Source organism: Nothobranchius furzeri, chromosome 8 (assembly GCF_043380555.1).
Source record: "Nothobranchius furzeri strain GRZ-AD chromosome 8, NfurGRZ-RIMD1, whole genome shotgun sequence".
Classification (NCBI taxonomy): domain Eukaryota; kingdom Metazoa; phylum Chordata; class Actinopteri; order Cyprinodontiformes; family Nothobranchiidae; genus Nothobranchius; species Nothobranchius furzeri.
This window is the reverse complement of record NC_091748.1, coordinates 70,276,307-70,302,276: the sequence shown is the minus strand read 5'-3', so window position 1 is coordinate 70,302,276 and position 25,970 is coordinate 70,276,307. Positions and strand designations below refer to the sequence as shown.

The following is a 25,970-nucleotide window of genomic DNA, read 5'->3' as shown; positions in this document are numbered from 1 at the left end:
TAAACTAAAATACAAAATGCAGATATTTGAAATGGCCTTTTATTTCAGTGCTACATAAACTGCCGCTCCATGCTCGTTGTTATTAATCTAATGGTAAATGGTCTGTATTTGATACAGTGCCTACTAGAGTCCTGGAACCCCTCAAGGCGCTTTACAACACAATCAGTCATTAACACACACATAATGTTCACGAAGCATCTATTTTACATTGTAGATCTGCTGTATTTATTATTGTATCTGAAACAAAATAAAAAGATACAAAAATGTTCCATTCAAACGGAAAACAACCCAGAAGAACACAATAATGCATGCAAGCTCACAAATAGCCTCTGCTGCACAAAGCAGGAATAAAAACACTGTGGGTGTTTCTCAATGACAAGGCGCCTGGCCTTGCGAGGCGATGTCTTGCGAGGCCAGGCACCTTGCTTATGAGGACACCGTCCTTCCTAGGCCAAAGAAAACGGTTAAATGGAACAGACTTGCATCACGTGACCGCGGCTTCCACGGCGGCCACGTAATGTCACGTGACACGGGAGATAACGCTATATTACATATGTATTAGTTTCAATATAAATATATAATGAGCCTTTTACTTTTTTAATTGTGCATATGTTTGTTAAATAAAAAATATAAGTGAGTTACTACCCGCTAGCCACTGAAGCTGCAACTACTAAGCAACTAACCAACAATAGATAACTTATTTGGATCTAAAAAACATTTTAAATTAGCTGACTTACTTTTAAACTTGAAAATTGTCCCTGAAGTAGCTGCCGGCTTCTGATCTGCCGTCTTTTTGAAAATACCGCGTTGTATTCTGGGTAATTTTTGACCAAGCTAGACGACTCCTCCCGTGTATCCTTGCTCAGCTAGCTAAACGGCTAACAAACGGAGAACACACGCCTCGGTAGATCATGAACATTGGATCACGCCTTGGCGGCTCCTGATGACATATCTCCTAGGCAACCGGGGCGGGCCCAAGACATCAAGGCGAGGTTCCTTGGCACTGAGAAACACGCCGTGACTGAGTTGAAATCTGACAGACTAACTTTAAATCTGCACCCCCAGAGATGAGGTTCACGGATTCCGCTGTAAATTCAGCTGATTGAAAGATTGGTGTAAGGGTTTTCTGGACCAGTTTCTGCTCTAATCTCACCATTTATGTCTGCACACTTACTCCCAGACAGGTAGGACTGGTTAAAGTAGGTGTTGCCTAAGAAAGTTTTAGCACAAGTGGAGCAATCAGAGCAGGAACAGAAACTAGTGTGGAGGAGCTCGTCTCCTACCTGGCAACCTTCCTTCACTTTGACTTGCTCATACAAATAGCTGTTTCCTGCAAGGCAGAGGAAGGTGAGCTCTTTGTTCAGAGTCACGTAATCTGGGGGGACTTCAGACCCAAGACTTCCATCTTCAGGTCCTCCTGAGGAGAAACTTCCATAGGACGGCAGGAGATCAGAGGATTCCTCTGAGGGCTTGTGCAGTCTTGGAAGCTCACCTTCAGACATGATCTCCACAACTGATGAAGTGGTGTCTTCAAAATAATGCTTTGTTGTGACCGGAGAGCTCTGAAATGGCACCGGGATTTCACTTTACAAACCAGAAGAGGCAGTGTAATGCATTTTAGAACGAAATGGTGCTTGTACAAAAATTCACCCATTTCTGTTGGTTGATGTCAACCAGAAGTTCTTGTAGAACCTTTTCCAGGTTTGGAACTGGAGGCCAAAAAAACTGCTTTAGCTTACTGTTGGGATAAAAAAAAATAAACAAGTGTTGTAATGTGGCAGAAATGCATAAAATATGTGATTGAGAGCTTTAATTCCCACATTATTTTTTTATTAAAGACCAAGTTCACTTGTTTTTTAACACATGTGGAGGTCTCTAGTATAAATTAGTGCCTTGTGAGTTGATCTCTTGTTAGCCAGAGCAGAGGGGAGCAGAAGACAGCAAGGTTTAGAGTCTTATGTATCTATGTCACCGACACGAGGGAGGCATGCACACGTAATGACGGAGATGTTTTACCTTCTGGCGTCTCCATCACCTGGTGAGTGTTGCAAAGCAACTCCTCGCCATGACAGCAGAGGGCGTAGTGCTATTCTGGGGCATCCTGTCATGGATCCAGTCCAAGATAGTTTACTGTTGTGTTTATGTTGTGTTTTTTGAATTTCCGATGCTTGATAACAACCAAAATTGTCCTTCGTTCTCCTTCACCTCTTCATGCGATTGCCACCTCTAAACCTAGGTTTCCTGTTATTTCTGTCCACAAATAAAATGCTTGCTTCTTCTCTTTATACTCATCCAGTCACGGAAGAATAAAACGTTCATATTTGTAGTGTTTTTCCACGAAGTATTCTTCAAGCTGCTCCGTGTCTGCCGCTACTTATCGTCGGCTCTATTTTTTTTAGGTCGCGATAGCGGTGCTGCTGATGGATTTAAAGGGAGCTGTGTCCTGACCAATCACATGCGCACGCTCTTTGTCTCGTTCGACAGACATTTAGAAAAGTGGGCTCGACTCTGTCCGTCCTTGCAAGCTTGCTGGAGAGCCCTCACAACGACGGATAATGGCATTGCATGTCTCCGTACGGATGCAGACGGAGAAGCATAAACTAGGCTTTATTTCCTGACATTCAGACATCTTGCCTCTGATTGGCTAACAGCAACGTGACTACCACCAACTGCTTTGCAACGTTGATGTTTTATCCCCATAAATAACGCAAGTCTGGAGGATCTTCTGCCATGTGGTGGAGTTGCTAATGCTTACAGTTAGCTTTTACTAGCCGAGATGTGCTCTGATGTTTCCTGGACGCTAAACCAACAACAGCCTTCCCCAACATGAGCGGAGATGGGTGAGTCCATGAATACAAATTCTCAGTGTGATGTAGATCTTTTCTAATGCGAGAGTTTCCCTTTTTTTTTATCTGTGGCTAATGGAGGAAATTAGGGGTAGACTATTTTCATGTTCAGCCTGCATGTTAAACTCATGACTGATCATATTTAAAACATAACAAGTTAAAACAAATTATCAGTAAACACAGTCTCTAAAAATGTCCAAAACTGCTCTTTTTCTTTACAAGTATTCTGAAATGTTCTGTGGATTATTTTATGAAATTTTACCTGCAATAAAGGAAAAACAGAGAGATGAAGATGAAGGCTGTGATCATCACGAGAACAAGGACACACGACATGAGCAGCATGTCTAAAAAAAAAAGTCAGTGTGAACGGAACAAAACCAGTACATTGTTTTTCAAAATCACATGAAAGGATTAAATGTATCAATGAATTAAGAATTTTTGAAATTATAAACTCATAAATAAAAATTGGATGGCTTTGATCTAAAATTGTAATTAATTGTATTAGTTCAAGCTTACCAGTGTCGGGTAGGATGTCACCATTGAGCACACTGGACCAGTCACTCCAGTACCCCGAGTAAACGGTCCCAGTTGGTTCAACTCTGATTTGAACACTGAACTGGGACTCTGGTGGAGCCTTCACACACATGTTGGTCTCTGGGCCTTTTATTGTCTGCTGGTGTGAATGAAATCATCATCATTAGTAATAATTTATTATTTCTATTACCAGAATAGACAAGCTGCCTTCATTCCAACCCTCAATAATTCCATGTTGTCATACATTTTCAAACAGAATTACCAGTTTTGTTCAGAATTGAATGTGCTGCATTTATTTATTATCTTAATCAATGTCAATGGTTCCCAATTTTCTATTTTGTCATTAGGAAGCATCATTTTCTTCCCGAGAATCTTATAATATTACTGATTAATATTACAATATCCCTAATATCACTAATTTAAATACTAAAAAGTCATCATGTGATGCCATTTTGGTTAAAGACAGTAATTAGTTCATGATGGAATGAAGTTACTTAAATACTTTGATACGTTCTTATGCTAAATGGTTCAGATGTTTGGGTTTTGATAAGTGGGGAGTACTGGTCTAATTAATCCATTGTGCTAAACAGGTGTTTTTCCAGTGATTAATTCACCAGTCATTCACACACACACACACACACACACACACACACACACACACACACACACACACACACACACACACACACACACACACACACACACACACACACACACACACACACACACACACACACACACGCACACACACGCACGCACACACACACAGGCTCACAACGACATTGTGACATCATATTGTACCAACTAACGTTCTAGGGTACCTCTTAGCCAATAGCGATGGCAGATAAAAATTTAAATGTAGTGCAGAGTTTTTACCTGACAACGGCACAACACTGACAGTTTCAGGCGGAAAATAAAAATTTTAACTAAAATGCACTAAAGTGCAAAACTATTGAATGCATGTGTCTGCAGCACGATTAGACACACATTTTTGTAGTTTATCAGAAAAAAAAGTTGATTTGGGGGTGACTTGCTCTTTAACCCAAACCCATCTAGTCATTTCCTGAACAAATCTCTGCTTTTACAACAATAAACTTCAGATATATTGACGTTTGATATTGTGGTGATGTTGGAGTGGTAGTGTATGTCAGAGAGTAGGGTGCAAACAGTTAAGCAAGTGGTTAAAAGATAAAATATGTTAAAAAAAGAAGAAAACTAAAGTTTTAATACATTGCTTTAACTCATTCAGTACAAAGTTACAAGATGATTTTGCCATAAAATAAATAAAAAGATTGAATAAACTTCAGCACAAAACCTTTAAAATGAACTCAAAGATTTATCAGCTTCTACAGTTTCATCCGAGACCACCAACACGCTGCCTTCAAGGCCATGAAGAAAAAACGGCTCAAACATCAGCCTGCATGTAAAATGTGACTCACACTCCACTGTTCCCCTCCTTTGATCTTAATTTTCACTTCATACTGCAGATGGTTTTTCAGAGATGGAAGAGGGGCTTTCCAGTCCAGACACAGGTTGCCTTTACCCGGCACTCCTCTCAGATGGCCTGGTGCTGCGGTTTTAACTACACAAAAGATAAAAGGGTCAAAGATCAAAAATTAACACCTTTTCCTTTTAGCATGATCAACACAGGGTCCAGTGACTAGGACACATGGACAAAAGGAGGGTTTTAGCAACAGAATAAACTATAAAAAAATATTCATTGACTTTAGTGCTTTGGAGCAAATGTAGAGAAAAGCAAGTGGAACTCACTGGAGTTTCGGAGCATAAACTCTTGACTGAAGAAAGTTCTGTTGACCTTCTCTGAAGTGCTGCTGAGCTTGACTTTTATTTTGCTGAACTCGTCTCCACTAAAGTGACACACATCAGACGCTTCTCCGGGCAGACAGCTGCTCCATTCGGTCCAGTTCAGCACATTTCTGAAATGGTTCCATTAAGTAAGTTTTATAATCCCAGCAAAACGACAACATAAGCAGTAGTGTGCACACTATGCAGAAGGAGAGTATAAAAACTCATTTTACTGCATGTGGAAATCTGCTTTTTAATGTTTTTAATCTGTGGTTGTGTTAAAAAATGCAGCTAGATGCATGAAACAAAATTACCTGGAAGTTGTTTTGTAGAAAAGTTTGTATTTAATCTCTGTTTCGTATCTGGTCTCGTTCCAGTGACAGGTAACGTTGTGCAGGTCAGAGGTCGAACATACCAGTGAGATATCATCTCAAAGGAAAAACAGCAATAGGTTCTTTCTTAATCTATGAGTTTTCTTTTCATATTTAGTCCCTTGCAGCCTTTGATTGCTCACACACACACACACACACACACACACACACACACACACACACACACACACACACACACACACACACACACACACACACACACACACACACACACACACACCTGCACTTTGGGGAACTGAAGCTCCAACAGGTTTGGACCAGCTGCTCCAGTGACCCTCTTCTGGTGAAAAAGATGCTTTCACAGAAACCTGGACCTTTATCTCCTCACCTGGTACCAGGTGGAGGCTGACATCTTTGTCCTTAACCTGTAATGATGCAACACCTTGATTATATCATGATTATTTTTAACTTCCGGTGCTGGTGGACCTGGCTGCTGACTGCTGTTTGTTTCTTTTTTTCTGTATAGTTGAGTTTTAGCTGAGTTATTGATCATTTGGGATCAATATCCACTTAATAATGTACGTCTGTGCTCATGTGAGGATTAATTAGGGTGTGCAGAGCTGTAGTATTGAGCTGAGTTGTAAAAGTTCACTTTTTAGTCAGAGTGAGGTATCCAGCAGTCTGAGATAAGGGAGGAAATGGCTTTTGTGGGAGACCTTGGCAGTTTATTTATGTCTGCATTGAAGAACAATAAGTGAGCAAAAGGTTGATTTGTGCGTCTGAATTCTCCAGCTGGTGTAGCCTTTACTTTACAGCTCTGGCGTGCATGAAAGGTCACTGTGTCAATTCTATGGTGAAAATTGACCCTTTTGATTCATTACACCTGTTTACGGAGACTTGGCTCACGCCGCTCATCCCATCCCATTGTGTGTCTTTTACACAACTTTCCTCTGCTACGGGTAGACAGGACCAAGAACAGCAGTATGAGGAAAGGAGGGGGACTGGCTATGTTTGGGAACAAGAGGTGTGTAAACCAGGGCACTACACAATTAAAGGGCAACTGTGTAACGATGACATTGGACTGCTAGCTGTTAGCATGAAATGATATCATGTGGAACGGGAGTTCACTCATGTTATTGTGATAGTGGTGAACAGTGGACTCAGTGGTCTCCTTTAAAAAGCAGCTGAAAACTCACCTGTTCAAGTTGGCTTTGGTGTGACCTTCATCACCACTCTCTCCTTATTCTGCTCTACTTATTCCGCCTTTCCCCCCAAGATCCACTGATTTCCCTCTGTCCCATTCATTTGCTCTCCCTTTCCTTACATTATATTTTTTGACAATTCTTTTCTCTTATTTTAAACATATTTTGAATCATATTTTGACATCTTTTTTATATATTAATTATGTTTTATTTTGTGAAGCACCTCGTGATTTTTATCTTCAGAGGCGCCATATAAAACATTGTTTTCTTTCTTCTTCCTTTCTTTCTTTGACAGGATTTGTTGAAGTCATTTCTCTACTCTGCAGGTGAGTGTGGCTGGTTAAACTGAACTCAGCTTTCCAAATAGCTAGGCTAATCACCATTAATTAATTCACATTAAAGCTTGTTTAACTCGTGTTATATTTGTCTGATGTTGAACTGTGTTTGCTGGTCTGAAACATTTAAGTGACAAAAAAATCTAGAAAGTAGAAGAAACCTGCAACTAGGCAAGAACTTTTCACAACACTGTATTTACACACAATTAAAAAAGCAAGTTAGGACAATAATCAGACTGCAACAAAAAAAAAAGAAAAGAAGGAATTTTGGATTTTAATTTTATTTAAAAACAGCACGATTTAGAAATAATCGTTTATACACTGCCCAGCCCCCCCAAAAAAGTTGCCATTAAAAAAAAAAGTCACACACTAATATTTCGTTGGACCTCCTGTAGCTTTGATTATGGCACGCATTCGCTGTGGCATTGTTTCGATGAGCTTCTGCAATGTGAAAGATTTATTTCCATCCAGTATTGCATTGATGTGTCACCAAGATCTTGCATTGATGATGTGTTGAGCAGTTTTTAACCCAGTTGTAGCCATTTCTGCAATCTCCTTAGATGTTTTCTCTGCTTAATGCAATGATCTGACCTTTCTCACACAAACATCTTTCCCACGACCGCCATGTGTCTTTCCATATGGTTGTTTAAGACAGGAGAAGCAAATCATTGTGCTAGTTGGTTAACAACTTGTTGCCAGCTGAAAGATAATCTGCAGTAAGTATCCAATAGGAGGCTTGTACCTATTTGCTAGTTAAATCCAGGTGGTGACTTTATTTATTTATTTATCTTTTTGGCTGGCCAGTGGGTTAGACAATCATAATAATTCAATTTTTAAAAATACTTTTTAAACAAAGGCTAAAGCCTCGATCACACCATATGGCGTCCGTATGGCGTCTGCATGTGGATTATCACACAGCTAAAGTTACATGAGCCAGACAGGAAATGAGATGTGTTTCAGCAAGGTTCAGCTGATATTTTTCAAAATAAAACTGGTGTAGCATTATTTTTGTTTTATTAATGAGATGGAGTTTACATTGTAGTTTTGTTTACTCCAGTTTAGTGTAGTGTGTGATGGTTCACGTTCTTTTTACAGGTACATTTTTTACTGGATTGTGTCAAATTTCTTTTCATCTGATTTTTTTGTGGGAGCAGCTATACGGAGACAAACCGCAGTCTGTGTGAATGGCAGTTTGTCCGGAAGCTGGACGTGTGAAAGAGGCTTCATGCTTACGTGTTTTGTCTTTTCTCCAGATTCCCCGGATGAGTATCGAATTCTGTACTCTTTTTCCAGATCTTCTCCACCTTCTGTATCCCAGGAAACCTTCAGTTCTCCAACCTGACCATTTGGCTTTACAGATATTTTGAAGGGAGGTTTTAGAAGATCTGCAGAAAATAAAACAACAAATTAGTGCATTTCTGATAGTGAGGGTTAAAAAGAATAAAAGAAACGACTTACAATGATCCTCCACATGAACGGTTCGACTGTAGAGTACAGAGTTGTTAGTGGGATCCATCACTTGCATTTCTGTCTCAGTAAACATAAAAACATCTGTCTTGGGAAAGGAGCAGACATGCAGAAAAGTCCCGTTGTCTGTTTCATGAACAGACACCTCACACTTCTTTCTTTGTAGCCTAGTGATTAAAAACAACATTAGTTTTTCAAATATTTCTAGAAATGCTTATAAAAAGTTACATTTTTCATATCTTGGTATTGGAAGCCTTCTGAGTGTTTGACTAGTTTCCAACCTGATCTGAGTTTAGGACCGAGCCTAAACATATAGGCATTTCGTTTAAAGAGGGACTGCACACCATCAGAAAATGTAACTCCACACCCAGTCAAGATTTGAAAAATGCCCTGAAAGTGGGCGTTGCCAGGAGGCACAGAGTGGCATGGCCAAGTGTGGGGGAATTTTCATCCTGGGAGGGAGGGGGGTGGGAGGAGACTGTACCGATGACGTGAAATTGTTCCAGCCCCAGTCAATCACAAGTTTAAAGTGCAGTAGCCGCTGTTCTGCAACAGGGAGCAGCACTAAGATGTTTTTAGACCTAGATTCTGGATTTAATCAAGTTTACACACACATGTCAAAAATGCACAGAAACAGAAAGATTGCATTTATATAGACCCAATTATACAGTTAATTAACAAAAAAAAAAGTTATTTTGGGGTTCAGTTAAAATAACCACACACACAGCTGGGGTCTTTTTATCGACTATTTATGTGTTTGTGGCAATTTTGCAAGTATATACACACATATACACACACACACACATATATATATATATATATATATATATATATATATATATATATATATATATATACACACACATATATATATATATATATGTATACACACACACACACACACACACACACATATGTATGTATTTGTATTGTTGTTATTGCAAATCAACAATATCATTAGAGATGTATCACAAATGTGGTATTTAGTATAAACAACATACTCTGCACATTGGTAGAAGAAGTGAAAATTCTTGTTCTCTTTGGTCTCAAAGAAGCAGGTGAAATCCTCTCCCCTGCGTGTGAAGCATTTTGGATTCTCCTCATCCTTCAGGACCTGGATAACTGCTCCACGAGTGACAAACACACGTGAAACATACACAACAAACAAGATGGTTAGTTAGAGTTTATATGTTTCTATATATCCTCTTAAAGCACAGAAAATGCATCTTTATTTCAAAGTTATGGAGCATTCTGTTTAAATGCTTTGCAGAAGTTAGATTTCACGGTTCTTTCTGCTGAGCAATACTTTAATTTTGTAACAATAGGATGCATGATTTGGCAAAAATGTAAATGCACAAGTGTTTTGCAACTTTCCAGTTTTGTCCACCAAATAAAAGGCTTCCACTGTCATGACTCCCACCCTTCACCCTCCTCTGCCTCCTCATTTAACCTTCATTCAGCTCACCTGGTCCCTTCACCAAGCTCCTGACAAGCCCTGTTTCCCCTGGCAACCACAATCAACTCCATTCTTCTCACCTGTTCCTGTCATCAGCTTCATCCACTTCACCTGCTCCTGACTCCTCAGCACACCTGCTTCCCCTACTATATAAGAACCATCCAGCTATCCAGTCTCTGCCAGATTATTGAAAGCCTTCGCCAGTAAATTCTCCAGCCATCCACCCTGCCTGATCTCTGCCTCCGGACCTCGTTTTTCCCCTGACCCCTGCCTTTTTCGCTGCCTGCCTTTACGACCTTCGCCTGTCTCTGACTCTGTCTTCAGCCTCATCCACCAGGTAACTCTGCAGCAAATAAAAGACGCTTTTATCTACTTTTCTGTGTTTGGCGTCTTCACGGGTCTTCTGAGTTCTGCTCGTGACATCCACACAGTTACAAATAGTGTTCTCTACTGCTTCAGAAAAAGGACACCTTCTGCAAACCTTGTCCTGCACAAGAAATTATCTCATCCCTACAGATACATCCTTTCATGCTCAACTGAAATGCAGAAAATTGTTTTTTTCATAAAATTATTAAAAACTTTGCAAAGTCCTGCAGATGAAAAAGCAAAATGCAAGGAGCTGTTACATTACAGCAAATTACATTTAGTTATGTCTTTTAATAAAAACATGCATTTTTAAGAGATCTAAACAGTCAGTTAACATGTCTTTCAATATTAAAAGTACAACTGTTACAGTTAAAGGGAAACTAATAGTTTTACAGCGTACCTTCCTCTGAAAGATGGTCGGTTCCAGTACTGGTGTTGATTTGGCAATCAGCTGGAATCCAGAACCTAATCAGAAATATCCTCCACATGCGGAGTGCGTTCATGGTGAATTGTTGTCCTGTGTTTTCTAACCCACCTGCATGTTTACCACCTCACACATTGACGTTATTATTATGAGTAATTTTAGGTAAATGGGCGGAGCTACACGATGCGGGAGGGTTGAGCCAAAGTGAAAAGATAAAAAGCAGGAAGTGAGTTTTTTCGAGTTGGGAAGGAGGGGGTAAATTAGTTTTATTTTATTAACAGCTATACTTCCTGCTGCTGATACAACACATTTCTAACAGGGATTAAAGACATTTAATATAGAAAAAATTATAATAAAAGACCAATAAATCCTTATTAGCTCATTGTGGTTTTCAGAATCGCTAACACTCAAGATGTTGTGGAGCAGCTCGACTCTTTTTTTTTTCTTTACATCCTTCCTTTAGTCAACATTCATGAGAGGTTTATGCCCTCTTCAAATATATAAATAAAAGCATAAAAGTTAGGTTGCTGTAACAGAAGCAGGTGTGCTGATTTATCACATCCTGCAGCAGCATCACACACCAGAGCATCATCCTCTCACACATTTATGTTCATTAAACCTGCATTTATATATAAAGAAGTAGCTTTTAAGTCCTGTGCCAATGCCCTCTAAAGGGAAGTGTGGTGTGAGGCATTCATGGATGAAGACTGGTGTTTTTATCTAGTCTAATTTTATATTTTTAAAGCCTTTGTTAACTTGTGTTTTTATTTTAACAATAGAAAGGGCACTTTGATTTCATTGTGCTATGATTATTTTATTTTATTTATTTATTTTTGATTGCTTCATTGATTGCAGTCTGACAGAGGTGAGGCTGCCATCTGGCGCCGTCGACCCCTCTGACCACCACTAGCACAGGCAAGATGGGTGAAGTGTCTTGCCCAAGGACACAACAGCAGAATACCCCTGGTGGAAGCTGGAAACAAACCCATGACCCTCTGACCCTGAGATACTTGAACTCCTCCACTTGAGGCAGGACCTCTCTCCCGACCCGGAGTTGGCAAGCCGCCCTTTTCCGGTCGAGAACCATGGTCTCAGACTTGGAGGAGCTGATCCTCCTCCCAGCCGCTTCACACTCGGCTGCAAACTTCCCCAGCAAGAGCTGAAGGTCAGAGCCTGATGAAGCTAGGAGGACCACATCATCCGCATAAAGCAGAGACGAGATTCTCCTGCCACCAAACTCCACACCCTCAACACCACGGCTGCACCTAGAAATCCTGTCCATAAATGTTATGAACAGGATCGGTGACAAAGGGCAGCCCTGGCGGAGTCCAACCCTCACTGGGAACAGGTCCGACTTACTGCCGGCTATGTGGTCCAAACTCCTCTGGCACAGGGACTGAATGGCCATTAGCGAAAGACCATCCACCCCATACTCCTGGAGTGCCCCCACAGGTGCCTCTGGGGACGCGGCCGTATGGCATGATAATTAAAATAGAAATTTCGTTCATCAAAATAATAAAATATATTTATATATATATAAACCCATCAGGTAGGCTAGAAAAGTCACTAGTAAACCCATGTTATCTGTTTTCAATTGTTAGCCGGTTGTTGCAACCGTAGGCTGCTATTGTCTATCAGAAGCTAATGCTGGGGATGTAGGAGACTATTTTCATGTTCATCCTGCACAAAAAACTCAGAGTGACTAATTATAATTGGAAAAAATCACTAAAACATTTTTTTCAGTGAAGTTGACCTTTAAGAGAAATAAAACTGATGTCCTACATTCATCTTCTTACAATTTTGCACAACAAACATTTTGATCAAAGGCTTCATGCTTAAACGCATAAATGAGGTTACAGAGCTTAAAGAGTCTTCCGTTGTTGTTCTCAGTCAGCCCTCCTGAAGAGATTCTGGTCATTTCTGTGTGAACATCAACAGAAACAAGGAGAAGAAGGGTTTCATGGGTGAAGGTCAGGCTGCGCAGCAGGTGGGTGCAAAGGTCACAAAAGGGTTTGTTTTTAAACTAAACTTTTTTTTCATTTCCAAAACAACCACTTTCACACAACATGGATAAAAATACATCTAAAACCACATTTGTTTCTTCACTACACATGTGAGAAAGTCTTCAGGAAGCTTGGCCACTGAAAGCATGCTTGACAGACAGTTGTGCGCCTGTGGTTGGATTAGGAGGAAGCCCGGTGACAGATCAGGCCAGTGCAGCTGGGATCAGCTTGCTGCAGATCTGCGTTCCTGAGCTCTCCAAGGCTCCAAAAACAGGACGTTTAGTCTTGGTGCTGTTCAACAAAGTCCAAAAAACCCCACAAAACCACCCTGGTGTGATGAGGTAAAACAACAGGGCAGCAGTAAAGAATTACCATACAAAACCTTTATTTATCAGCACACTTCTGAGTACAGTGTTCCTCAGTGCATACATTACCATTATTGTTAGATATAGTTAACTATGTTCCATTAATCAACATAGATAATAACTACACATAAGAATTCAACATGGAAAATGAAGCCACATGGAACCAATGCGCCCCCGGTGGCTGGTTGCAGGATAAGTTACAAAACCTGCCGCCTCCATGTAAACGAGTGGGACATTTTCCTGACTAAAAAATACAAAATTATCCTCAGATAATTATTTCCACATGTTCAAGCAAGGTGAACAAATCATTTTCTCGTAATCGGAAGGTTGCAGGTCGTTGTGTCCTTGGGTAAGACACAACCCACATTTAGCGCTGGTGGTGGTCAGAGAGACTGTTGGTGGCAGTTCTCGGCAGCTTTGCTTCTGTCAGAATGCCCCAGCAGCGTTGACTACATTGTAGTGCTTCACCACCAGCGAGTGAATGTGTGTGTGGGTGAATGACGGATTGCATTTTAAAGTGCCTTGGGGGGTTGTAGAACCTTAGAAGCTGCTTTATCAAATACAGACCATTTTCCGCTTTGGAAGTTCTGGGAAATTGAGTGATGTCACTGATGAACGCCAAAAGGCATCCACATTAATAACATTTGAAAAGTTAGATTCTGCAGAAGTACGTGGGAATTGAATCCAATTAGGCAACAATGAAATGTAGAAAGTGGTGTTAAATGACCAAAGGACCACTGTAGAAGAACAGATAGCAGCCAATATGGTGGAGTTGTGTGTGTGTGTGTGTGTGTGTGTGTGTGTGCGTGTGTGTGTGTGTGTGTGTGTGTGTGTGTGGGGGGGGGGGGGGGGGGGGGGGTGCCAGCATCTCGTCCATTTGTACACAAGTCAACAGGAGTTACGACCAATCAGCATGAGTTAACCACAAGTCCCGCCCAGCGACTCTACCGAGCTTTTTCAGAGTACATACCCCAGTTCATGAAACGAAGGTCCAGATGAATGCAGTGAAGGTCCCGTAAAACTGATGGGACGTTTCTGATAGTAGAAACGGACCTTTAAGGTGGTTTTCCAGGAGCACGACTCAGTAACTCGGACCAGTGCAGCTCGGCCTGACCACTGTTCCCAAGGGCACGGTTCGGTATTTTCCCTCTACTTTTAGTAAAACAACCTGGCTGCACAGGCGGTACGACTCCCAGCACCATTCATGTCCCTACTGCACAAACGCTTCACATCCAAGTTGTTATGGTGGATTTTCACACAAAGTACACCCACTAGTAGGACTAAATATGACTAGATCATTTCAGCAGCCTACTAAATTAACAATCTTAAAACGTTATATTCAGACATTTATAACTAGACAGATTGTCTATATTGCCCTCCAACACAGTAAATATCATGTGAAGGGGCCATTAGATGCATTTTTCTAAACTATTTTTATAGAAATTAGCTTCACTTACATTTCCACATTGGTTCTAACTAAATCTACATAAAAATCTGACCACACACACAATACAAAACTTCAATTCTTCTCAGCTCTCTTTGAAAAGTGTCAAAAATACAGTAGTAGTTACTTTCACATGGCAGTGGTATGCAATAATCCTAATAATTATGACAAAAATGGCACAAACGAGACCGTTCAAGTGCTACAGTGATGAATATTTGTCCTTATTCACTCAGAAAGTTTGAAAACTTTTGCTTAGTGTGTCCTCAACTTCAACAGTGAAAAGATCTCATGCTCCACATGAGTAAGAAATTCCAGCTCTGACGCCCCACAGACCCTGTGGTGTTTCAGCAAGTTGCATAGCTCCAAATCCGCAAAATCCCCTTCAGCAGTCAGAGAAAATAAGAGTGAGTAGCATCTGTCCACCGATATCCAAACAATCTCCATGTCACTTTTCAGCAAAGTGTCCTTTCACAGTCCTCCATCTATAACTGAGTGGTTGCAGTAGAGCGCCCAGGTCTGCTGCTGTGCCGTTGAGCAGCAGGAAGGTGGCAGTATCGCTGCAACCTGCAGTGTGGCTTTCTCTTGGAGCTATGCGGCATGCAAGGGTCTGGGGGGGCTGGTAGTCAGGCTTCCTCAGCGGTGGCGTCTATTCCAGCGTAGGTGAAGTTCTCAAAGAGAGCCATGTTAACGTAAGCCTGGAAGATAGACGAGGTCTCTGAATGAACTCGTGAGCAGAGGTAAAAATGTGAAAATGTGAGCAACGCCGTACCTTCCTGGCTTCCTGCATCCTGCTGACTTGGACAGAGATTTGGGAGAAAGGAGGTCTCTCATAAGGCCGATCCCTCCAGCACTGTTTCATTAGCTCGTAGCTGGAAGGACAAAACACGCCTGTCAGCGTGTTTTCAGACCATTTGAATAGGTATCCAGGCCAATACTTACACCTCATCATCACAGTTCTTGGGTTTTTCCATCCTGTAACCTTGTGGCAGTTTCTCATATAGTTCAGCACATGTCATCCCGCAGTAAGGTGTGCCACCTGACGCACAGACACAGGAGGGAAGGAACAAATAAGCACAATAAAGCTACAGGAATATCTATCATTGACGAAAGTTACTTAGTGAAAAACCACTGTCCCAAAAATGATAGAATTTCATCTTCTTCTCTTTGGGCTTTAGGGGTCTTTCTCCATTTAGTTCTAACTTCTACCCTCACACCAACTAACTTCACGTCCTCTTTCACCGCATCCATGCATCTCCTTCTTTTGGTCTTCCTCTCAGCTTCCTGCCTGGTGGTTCCAACCTCAGCATCCTTCTGACTGAAACTCAGTTACGTAATTAACCAAACCTCATTGGGTAATCTTAGTAAAGCTTCAACATTTGCGAACACCTGAAGAGCTTCTTGGTGAAATATATACAGGTGCTGGCCAGTAAATTAGAATATCATCAAAAGGTTGAAAATATTTCAGTAATTCCATTCAAAACGTGAAACTTGTACATTATATTCATGCAATGCACACAGACCAATGTATTTCCGATGTTTATTACGTTTAATTTTGATATTTATAGGTGACAACCAATGAAAACATCAAATCTGGTATCTCAGAAAATTAGAATATTCTAAAGGCCAATGAAAAAATGTTTGTTTCTCTAATGTTGGCCAACTGAAAAGAATGAACATGAAAAGAATGTGCATGTATAGCACTCAATACTTAGTCGGGGCTCCTTTTGCCTCAATAACTGCAGTAATGCGGCGTGGCATGGACTCGATCAGTCTGTGGCACTGCTCAGGTGTTATGAGAGCCCAGGTTGCTCTGATAGTCGTCTTCAGCTCCTCTGCATTGTTGGGTCTAGCGTATTGCATCCTCCGCTTCACAATACCCCATAGATTTTCTATGGGGTTAAGGTCAGGCGAGTTTGCTGGCCAATCAAGGACAGGGATACCGTGGTCCTTGAACCAGGTGCTGGTGGTTTTGGCACTGTGTGCAGGTGCCAAGTCCTGTTGAAAGGTGAAGTCTGCATCCCCATAAAGTTGGTCAGCAGCAGGAAGCATGAAGTGCTCTAAAACTTCCTGGTAGACGGCTGCATTGACCCTGGACCTCAGGAAACAGAGTGGGCCAACACCGGCAGATGACATGGCACCCCACACCATCACTGACGGTGGAAACTTTACACTGGACCTCATGCAACGTGGATTCTGTGCTTCTCCGCTCTTCCTCCAGACTCTGGGTCCTTGATTTCCAAAGGAAATGCAGAACTTGCTTTCATCAGAAAACATAACTTTGGACCACTCAGCATCAGTCCAGTCCTTTTTGTCCTTGGCCCAGGCGAGACGCTTCTTGCGCTGTTTCATGTTCAAGAGTGGCTTGACACACGGAATGCGACACCTGAATCCCATGTCTTTCATGAGTCTCCTCGTGGTGGTTCTTGAAGTGCTGACTCCAGCTGCAGTCCACTCTTTGTGGATCTCCCCCACATTTTTGAATGGGTTTGTCGTCACAATTCTCTGCAGGGTGCGGTTATCCCTAGAGCTTGTACACTTTTTTCTACCACATTTTTTCCGTCCCTTCGCCTGTCTGTTAATGTGCTTGGACACAGAGCTCTGCGAACAGCCAGCTTCTTTAGCAATCACCTTTTGTGTCTTGCCCTCCTTGTGCAAGGTGTCAATGATTGTCTTTTGGACAGCTGTTAAGTCAGAAGTCTTCCCCATGATTGTGGTGCCTTCAAAACAAGACTGAGGGACCTTTTAAAGGCCTTTGCAGGTGTTTTGAGTAAATCAGCTGATTAGAGTGGCAGCAGGTGTCTTCTATATTCAGCCTTTTCAGAATATTCTAATTTTTTGAGATACCAAATTTGGAGTTTTCATTAGTTGTCACTTATGAATATCAAATTTAAATGTAATGAACATTGGAAATACATTGGTCTGTGTGCATTGCATGAATATAATGTACAAGTTTCACATTTTGAATGGAATTACTGAAATATTTTCAACCTTTTGATGATATTCTAATTTACTGGCCAGCACCTGTACACTCTAGACACATTTCTTTTTCATTTGCTTTTACGTTTCAGAATGACATATTTGATGTTTTTTTTCTGTGTATTTCTGTGTTTTTCTACATTAACATGAGGTAAACATGGAGTTTGCTTTAGTTGTGTCACTCTGCCTTGGTCTGTTGGGGTGGGTGCAGGCAGCTCTGACCGAGACAGGAAGAGACTGAAGAAGCGGTTAGCAAAGCTAGCTCGGTTCTGGGATGTCCACTGGATTCAGTTGAGGAGAAGTGTGAAAGGAGGATGGTGGTGAAGATGGCCTCCGTCTTAACCCTCTGGAGGCAGGCGTTGCAGATTTGCAACCTACCTGGTAACTCCACATACGTATTTCATGAGCATTTTTAAACTCAGAAGTACCCCTGAAGGACTTAGTTGTTCGCAAGGGCGGCGTCAGGCCTGGCTACTTGGGCTCAAGCCCCGAATGTTTTATGAAAAGACTAGTGCGTGTTACGTGTGAGTGTGTGTGCGCACGTGTGTGTTAAGCCCCGGATCTTCTTCAGTCCTAAATCCGCCCCTGGTTGTTTGTCCTTTTATCAAAACTTATTTTGAGCCTGAGAGGGTAAAAAAACACTCCCACCCACTGTGGGATATATAAAGTATATTCTATTCTATTCTATTTGCATGGGTGAGTTTTATTCATATTCTTCCTCAGTTAAAAAAGCCACGCCTGTTTGTGTTTGAGTGACCCTGTGATGGGCAGAGTACTCCTGCCTCCAGTTGAAGGAGATAAATACCAGCTCTCCACAACAAACACAGTTCATCAATAACTAAAAATGGAGAAGAGGACATGAGTTCCTCAAAGATGCCGTTTCTAAATCTTATCGTCTCTGATGGGACAAACATCAGTGTTGTGTTGGTAAATGGCAGTCATATAGCACTTTATCAAGTCAGAGGACTCCAAAGTGCTTTACCCTATAATCAATCCATCACCCATTCACACACACACACACACACACACACGTTCACACGCTGGTGGTGAGCTACACTGTAGCCAAATCGCGGGGTGAACGAGCATTTGTGCATGCTGCCCCAAAGCTGTGGAACTCGTTGCCCATTGGAGTTCGGCAGGCTCCATCACTGGCAGTTTTTAAATCTCGTTTAAAGACCCACTTTTACGATTTGGCTTTTAGACAGTGACTCGTTTTAGTGTTTTATTGTTTTAATGTGTTCTTAGTATTCATCATGTTTTATCTGCTTTTGACTGGTATTTTTATCTTCTGTTTTAGTTCCTTAGAATGGTCGCATTTTGTTTTAGCCTGTGCAGCACTTTGGGCAGCTCCCATGCTGCGTTTTAAACGTGCTATATAAATAAACTATGGTATGGTATGGAAACTGGAAATGATTAAAAATGGATCTGGTCAGTTGGTCTCTCAACGCGATTGACGAAATTTTTTCAACGATGAGAACGGGAGAAGGGGCTCCTGGATGTCCCTCTGGGACAGAGCCAGCTGGGTATATCATGGAGTCCTGGAAACAGTGGAACCTGATCTGCCTCTCCCAACTGTCTGTAGAGGATTCTGAAGATGTCTGGGTATTTGTGGTTTTGGTGTTGGGATTCCTACTGTTTGGCCTGACCTGGCATACCGGAAAATTAAGAATATTGGTTCATTCCCGGAGCTCAGGGATGGAATGCATCGCACTGTGAACTCACAAACTCATATAATTGTCGAGATGAGTCGTAAGCTTGGAACATTTAGCTGAAATTCAGGCTCTGCACAGAAAGTGGATTTGATCAAGGAGAGAGGTGACGGATCAGCACGGATTGGAATAGATTGATTACACCATTATTAGACCTGGAGGGGTTGTAGACCAACAGAACTCTAAGGCAGAGAGGAAATTATCTCTCCCTGTCCCCAAAACAATTTTTATCTGAATCTGGTGCCTTTGAGCCTGTGAGGCTAAAGTGTTAACTCCCCCCTCAGAAGAAATGTGGAATGCTGCCGTTGCTATGGAAACCCTTTCTCCCTATCCCAGCCTGGGCAGGACTGTGACCGGTGAAGGCAGTGGAACCGTATCTAGGAGTCAATGTGCCCCCTAACCCATTATCTCCCTCCCCTGTCCCCTGTCATTACCCATGAGTAATTTTGTGTGTAGTGATCTATCAGACATGGGAGACCCAGGTCGCCATCTTTCCCACACAGCATCCTGGTTTCCTGCTTTGTCAAAGAAGGCAGGATATATTTTTGTTGCATTCTTTAAATAAATTTCAATTTTTTGTTCTGCATTCATTAATTAGTCCCAGAAGAGTCACAGACGAACGTGTATCGTGCAGCATGTAGTTACGTTCAGCAGTCAGGGCTCCATGTTAAGCAACACATCATGGAGGCTTTTAGCTACAGCACCATGCTCTGTGCGTACTTACCCAAGCTCACAATTTCCCACAGGAGAACGCCAAAGGACCACCTGGGAGGCAGAAATGCAGACGAGACAGAAACGTTGGGAAAACAGACTCAATCAAAAGAAGATGAAAGAAATTGCAAAGGTTTCACTGCATGCTTCTAAAAGCAGTCATCTGTTGGTCCTATCTGATGCCTTGCAAAAAGAGATTCAAATGTGAAAATCTACCAATGATGAATAAGAATGAGCTATGATGCATTTTGATTTAAGTTAATGTTTTAATTCATCTGACAGAAGGGCATAAACTAAATAACTACAACACAACAAACAAAATCTGACTTTAATGGGTTAAAAACTGATTTTTTTTCTAAGTAAATCAAATCGGTTTCATGTTATTCAGACCTGAAACTTCAACAACATGAAACCTTGGTCTTTTTCTGAACCTGATATAGCGACATTCTCTGACGACATGTCCCACCAGCTTCAGAAGTTATCAGCTCGTGTGGTAGATTTCATTAGCCGACAGCTGTTTGTGCTCAAAGTCAATCCTTTCTACTGCAGACATTTTCCTAATGCATTCTTACTTTCAATCTCTCTCTTAAATGATGAATCCATGTTTCTGTTTTTTCATGTTTACAACTCTCTGACCCCAAAGGCAGAGTTCACGCTGCTCCGCTCCACCGATCTCTTCCCTGCTGCGTATTATTAGCCTCCAGTTGACAGAAGAAGGTCTCTGTGTGTACGCTAAGGCTTCCTGGTTGTGCTTATCTGGCACACAGCACACTTTTATCAGTCTAACAATGACGGCAGGATGATTTGTTGCTTTCTGTGGTGTACATAATCAGAACTTCACTTGGGGGTGAAAATAGAGCAGCAAACTAAATGGTGTAACTACTGTAAGCTGATTAGGAATGAGGAAAATCAGTTAGTATTATTATCATTAATAATAATGTTCATAATAAAATGAGTGAGCACAGAAGGTGTGTTTTAATAGGTCGTGTGGAAAACTCACACGTCACTTTTGGATGTATACACGCTGTAATTCAGGGACTCGATGGCCATCCAGCGAACAGGCAGCCTCCCCTAAGAACCAAACAACAGATTCATATAAATGTTGGATTCGAGGCAGACGTTTCTGACTTCTGTGAGTCTTTGAGCAACAAAGTGCAAGGTTGTACAGCTAAAGCAGATTTACACAACACTGCCCTCCACAGGCGATGCGGCAGGACAGCAGCGTGTAGTAGAGCAGACGCTTTAGTTCTGACTCTTTCAAAAGCAAATGTTGTGCTTGTTAGGTTATTTCTGAGAATCTGGTGGCATGTTAAACAACTGAGATGTTGCAAAGAGTGTTTAAAATGTGCAAATAAGAACATTTCTGCAAAACAAAGAAATTAATGTAGAGCATCCAATAAGTTTTAATGATAAATGAACTGCACTTTTATAGCGCCTCTCAAAGTACTTTACACTACAGTGCATCATTCATCTATTCACACACACTGATGGTGATGAGCTACAATGTAGCCACAGCTGCCCTGGGACACACTGACAGAGGCGAGGCTGCTGAGCACTGGCGCCACTGGACCCTCTGACCACCACCAGTGGGTTAAGTGTCTTACCCAAGGACACAACAGCAGAATTCTCTGTCCGGAGCCGGGATCGAACCTGCAACCTTCCGATTACTGGACAACCCGTTCAACCTGTTGAGCTACTGCTGCCCATTAACTGTCTTTGGTTCTGACCTTTTTTACAGTTCATCAAGATTTAAATGAATTGTATTTAATAAAAAAAAGGATGTGTTGATTTACTGAGAGGCAAAAATCCATTATTTTAAATTCTTTGTCTGGAGCCTAAGCCACGCCCATCTCTCAGACCATGGGTCCCCAATTGTTAACTCATTCACTGCCAATGACGACTAAAGGTATGTCTTGATCTAATGCAGTCAGACGTCATATCCAACAACTAGCTCCCTCTGTTGGTTGCATGTCCAAACAACTCACCATTGTCTTCTTGACATAAACTTCCTCTCCTCGGGAAAGACCAAAGTCTGCGATCTTCGCCACAAGATTGTCCCCCACAAGAACATTCCTCGCAGCCAAATCTCTGTGGATGAACTAGAAAACAGAACACAGAGGCAGTGTGATCACTGCTGACATCAACCAGCAGCTCAAAAAACAGAGAAAATAGAAACACAACTTTAAGAACCAAACATATTTACACATTTCCTTGTCGTACCTGTTTGTCACTGAGGTAATGCATCCCGGTTGCCACGTCAACGGCAAACTGCAGCAGCTGCTGCGAGGTGAGGGTGGATGCAGTGCCGTGCTCTTTAGCAAAGGCGGGGTCGGTCTCCAACACTCGACTCTTCCTCAGAAAGTCAAGGAGGTTTCCATAGGGAGCATATTCTATGGCTATGTACAGGTAGCCTAAAGAAAACAGATACATCATGATTATTCTCCTAGGTCTAAATAATTAACTAATAGGTGTTTAAAGGTGCTATATGTACGAATGAAGTAAGATTTACATTCTGTGGTGAAATCTGGTTACTGCAGCCCATTCTTTAGGACAAAAAGTCACTACCTCACTCCCATTAGTGAGTTTCATGGCTGTTGCCAGTTACAGAGCACTGCCAGAATGTTCTAGATGAGCCATACACAGTAAGTGGATAAGTAAAAAAAGACATTGTCGTATCTGATGTTAGCATTCTTGGGCGTTTTACGGTAGGGGGCAATTACTACACTTATTATGATAAATTACCGTCTGTATTATGCCAGGATTAGAGGAAGTGTGGCTGTTTTACCATCTTGCTGTTATAGTTCTGAACGCCTTATTAAAAGGAAGTAAAGCACCATGATTGATTCTTTATTCACTTCATACACACATTTTACTGTAATATGAGTTGTTGGTATTTGAAAAACAAGATTGAGATATTTTTAGAGCCAACTATTTGCTTCTAATTCACTGTTAGCAATGTAAAACAAAAAGATGCCGTGGCTTCTCAGGGGTACAAGAAATAACTTCTGGGCCGCTCCTGATTACTGGCTTCTGTTCTTTTAACAGCCCTGGAGCTTTGTGCCTGCCGGTGTCAAATTACATTAATTTTGGCGTTAGATCGGCGCAGACTTGGCAGCCCCTTCCTTCCAACATGACTGAGACATTAGACTGTATTGTGATAATTTCACTGTAGATTTCTAGCATATTGCTCCTTTAATCTTTAAAATTACTTCAAAAAGTCGTCATGTTCTGTGTCCCTTTGTTCCCCAGCTCCTCCAGTTCCCACTCCAGGTTCTCCTTTTGTGTTCTCTTAGTGCCCTCATGTGTCCTTTGTCTGCATCTCTGTTATGTGTCTTAAATTGTAGCTCCAGCCTCTTGTTCCCCAGTTCATTGTATGTGAGGATGAGTTTGTGTGTGTCAGTATGTGTATGTGTTTGTGTGAGTCCTTCCCTAAGTCTTTAGGTTTAGTTTTGTGTTTTATATAGTGTTAGGTTTATCTGCCCTCCTCTGGTTCTCTTCCCCATCCAGATAATTGTTGTCACCTGCCTTCCCTCCAGCCTCACTCCACACACCTGCTTCCTGTTGCCCTAATTGCTTCTCCCTGTCAATATAAGCCCTCCTTGTCTCATTGTTCTTGTCGGTCCATTGTTGTTTGTCAGCGTTGTTCTTTGGTGCTCTGTGTGAGCTTCCTGTCTAGTCCCCAGTTTGTGCTCTAATTGAGCTTTGTCTCCTGCTTTTGGATTTATGGATTTTGGGCTCCATGCCTCTGGATTAATTTTTGTTCATCCAACAATAAAAGGATTTTTTTACTTTATATCAACTCCTGCCTCATATCGTCTGGTGCTCTGCATATTGGGTCCTACTCCTCCTAATCAGAATGTGACAAAAGTAATTGCAAAGCTACACAACCGTGTTTCTCCATTTCTAATACAGCAGCCAGACAAATAGTAAAAAGCTCTTTGTTGCAAAAACTCGTACTGAGGACTTGTTTGCATTTGCATATGGACTAAAGATGGCAGTGGACTTGGCCTCAAAGGGTTTAGAGTTGACGTTTCTGTAAACCCTGACAGAACTCGAGCAGATGGTTGTCTCCCCCGCTTGTAGCTGTTGGAGCAGTTTCACGTTGATCTCACCAGAACCAGGAAGTGTTCCAACACAAGTAGGATGAACCATTTGTGGAAGGAGGAAACCATGTTTACTTGGAAAAGTCCAACCGAGGATGTGTTGTTCTTTCCTGCAGCAACGTTTCTAAAACCGCTCCGAAACTAAACCATGACAGATTCTTTTTGTGCAAGGCATGTACACATACTGAAAGAATTATGATGAAAAACGCCTACATTTTTAAACCTACCTACAGCTTTGGATTTGTTTATGATTAATTCCTTCAGTTGACGAGCATGTAAGTAGAAATGTACTTGAGAATATATAAAATAAGATCCACTTGTCTTTCTCCTGATTGGAGTCTATAAAATATCTTGTGTCCATCCTGTTCTACTCTCCAGTCATGCACCAGTTCAGGGCTAAAGTCATTCCTCAAAGCACTTAATTCTTCCAATATGTTGATATAAGAGTAAATTTGTTCCAGATCTCAATAAGAATGTGAATTAAATTACCCCATCCACTTCCTCCGCAGGGCAGTGGCCTTTCCTTCGACAGTAAAATATCACTTAACAACCTCCCATAAACGAATCTAAACAAACTGGATGATAATGCAGCCTGAATGCTTATAAATCTCTTTCATGGAGGAGATAGTAGCTTTTAGTTTTATGTCATCCTACAAAACCATTTCAGGGTTGATGTTTTTCCTCCACAATATTTCTTACTTGCTTCTCTTTTGCTCATACTTAACCCTTCTTTTACTTTTTCCATGATGCAAAGCAATTCGCGTGCAAGAAACAATAGTCTAAAATAACGTCTAGCAATAGCTCCTGCTTTTTTAAATCTATTTTAATGCAATTATAGCTCAATAAACGTCATTTGGATACATAAAAGCTACAATTGTGCATGTTATCTGAATTATTCAGAGTTTGTATGCAAAGCTAAATTGAGTTAGTAATGCTCTCACCAGAGTAGCTATCACTATAGATTTTCTCTTATATTGTATGTATCATTTACAAAAGTAATCAAATTACATACTTTAAAAGCCACCGGATGGAATTAGCTGATTCCTCCCGGTAAGAAATGGTGCCAAAGCAGCTTGACTGGAGTGCAGAGAGAAATCAAATAAACGTTAAAAGACTATATCTTCTTGCACGGAGGCATTTGGCAGGTTCTAATAGCGCAGGCGAAGGCCACAAAGAACCGTCTCTGTCAAGGATCTTCTTCACCTGTAGATGTCTTTAAAAGAATTGGGGAGAAACCATGAAATTCCGCTCACTCTGAGTTTTACATGCATGCTGAACGTGAAAATAGCCTTCAGTCGAAGTTCCCTAAAAAAGAAAGGAAAGAGGCTGGAAAACACCCAGGTCAGAAAAAGCCGGTCAGATTTTTGTCTGAGGGAAAACTAGCATTCATGGATTGTCCACCTGGGCTTATGACAAGTTGTATTCATTTAGCGTCCATAAGAGAGCAGAGCACTTGTCAGGTGGATGAAGCTAACTGTTAGCATTAGCCACTCCACATTTTGGGGGAACATGTTATTCGTGGACCTAAAGCATCAACTTTGCGATTTTAAGTCAAAAGGGAAGACTGAGCGAAGGCAGTGGAAGAGTTGTGTTGCTGTTAGCCAATCAGAGGTCACATATTTACATATCATGAATATTAATGAGCTAGACTTGTAAACCGGCTGTTGCCCCAACAGAAACAGGAGCACCTGAGCTTTATGTGTGTAGAAAATTGCACATGAGGCTTTCATTCATAAACAGCAGATTTGTTTAAAAAACGAGTGAATGAGCCTGTTAAACAATAAAAACACACCACTTACACAAAAAAGTATGATTTAGCTTCAACAAAGATTAGGACAACAAACAATTTCATTCATTTTATTGATTTGAATGAGTGAAGCTCTAGATGACT

General features: G+C 41.4%; 2 protein-coding genes across 6 annotated transcripts in view; both read right to left on the bottom strand.

The window, feature by feature from the left end:
• Window positions 1–953: 953 nt before the first annotated feature.
• Window positions 954–10,910, bottom strand: mpl (MPL proto-oncogene, thrombopoietin receptor). 4 transcript variants are annotated; one of them, XM_070553969.1, is made up of 12 exons: window positions 10,745–10,910; window positions 9,524–9,644; window positions 8,514–8,539; window positions 8,289–8,440; window positions 5,799–5,943; window positions 5,501–5,615; window positions 5,151–5,317; window positions 4,820–4,962; window positions 3,363–3,519; window positions 3,109–3,190; window positions 1,651–1,738; window positions 954–1,562 (listed from the first exon to the last, which is right to left on the bottom strand). In XM_070553969.1, the coding sequence occupies exons 1-12, from the start codon at window positions 10,845–10,847 to the stop codon at window positions 1,095–1,097; spliced, it is 1,767 nt and encodes a 588-aa protein (XP_070410070.1). In that variant the 5' UTR covers window positions 10,848–10,910; the 3' UTR covers window positions 954–1,094. The 4 variants fall into 4 exon arrangements, with proteins under 4 accessions (XP_070410070.1, XP_015826502.1, XP_015826503.1 ...); XM_015971016.3 differs by having other exon boundaries at window positions 8,514–8,689; window positions 10,745–10,909; XM_015971017.3 differs by having other exon boundaries at window positions 3,363–3,516; window positions 8,514–8,689; window positions 10,745–10,907.
• Window positions 10,911–15,024: 4,114 nt separating this feature from the next.
• tie1 (tyrosine kinase with immunoglobulin-like and EGF-like domains 1) overlaps window positions 15,025–25,970 on the bottom strand; it is a 34,515-nt gene continuing 23,569 nt past the window's right edge. For both annotated transcript variants that reach the window (XM_015971015.3, XM_054752092.2), the window contains 7 exons: window positions 22,197–22,387; window positions 21,962–22,075; window positions 20,977–21,047; window positions 19,990–20,030; window positions 15,520–15,616; window positions 15,350–15,449; window positions 15,025–15,275 (listed from right to left, as the gene is read on the bottom strand). In XM_015971015.3, the coding sequence (XP_015826501.3) occupies window positions 15,204–15,275; window positions 15,350–15,449; window positions 15,520–15,616; window positions 19,990–20,030; window positions 20,977–21,047; window positions 21,962–22,075; window positions 22,197–22,387 (686 nt within the window). In that variant the 3' untranslated portion in view covers window positions 15,025–15,203. The remainder of the gene's footprint in view (window positions 15,276–15,349; window positions 15,450–15,519; window positions 15,617–19,989; window positions 20,031–20,976; window positions 21,048–21,961; window positions 22,076–22,196; window positions 22,388–25,970) is intronic.

Bases quoted from the DNA above. Each gene is read 5' to 3' on its own strand.
- mpl (XM_015971016.3), bottom strand. From the start codon at position 10,847: ATGAACGCACTCCGCATGTGGAGGATATTTCTGATTAGGTTCTGGATT. The intron at 5,318-5,500 runs GTAATTTTGTTT...GAACCATTTCAG, and splicing joins TTCTACAAAACAACTTCCAG to AAATGTGCTGAACTGGACCG. The intron at 1,739-3,108 runs GTAAAATTTCAT...TTATCCCAACAG, and splicing joins CTGTTTTTCCTTTATTGCAG to TAAGCTAAAGCAGTTTTTTT.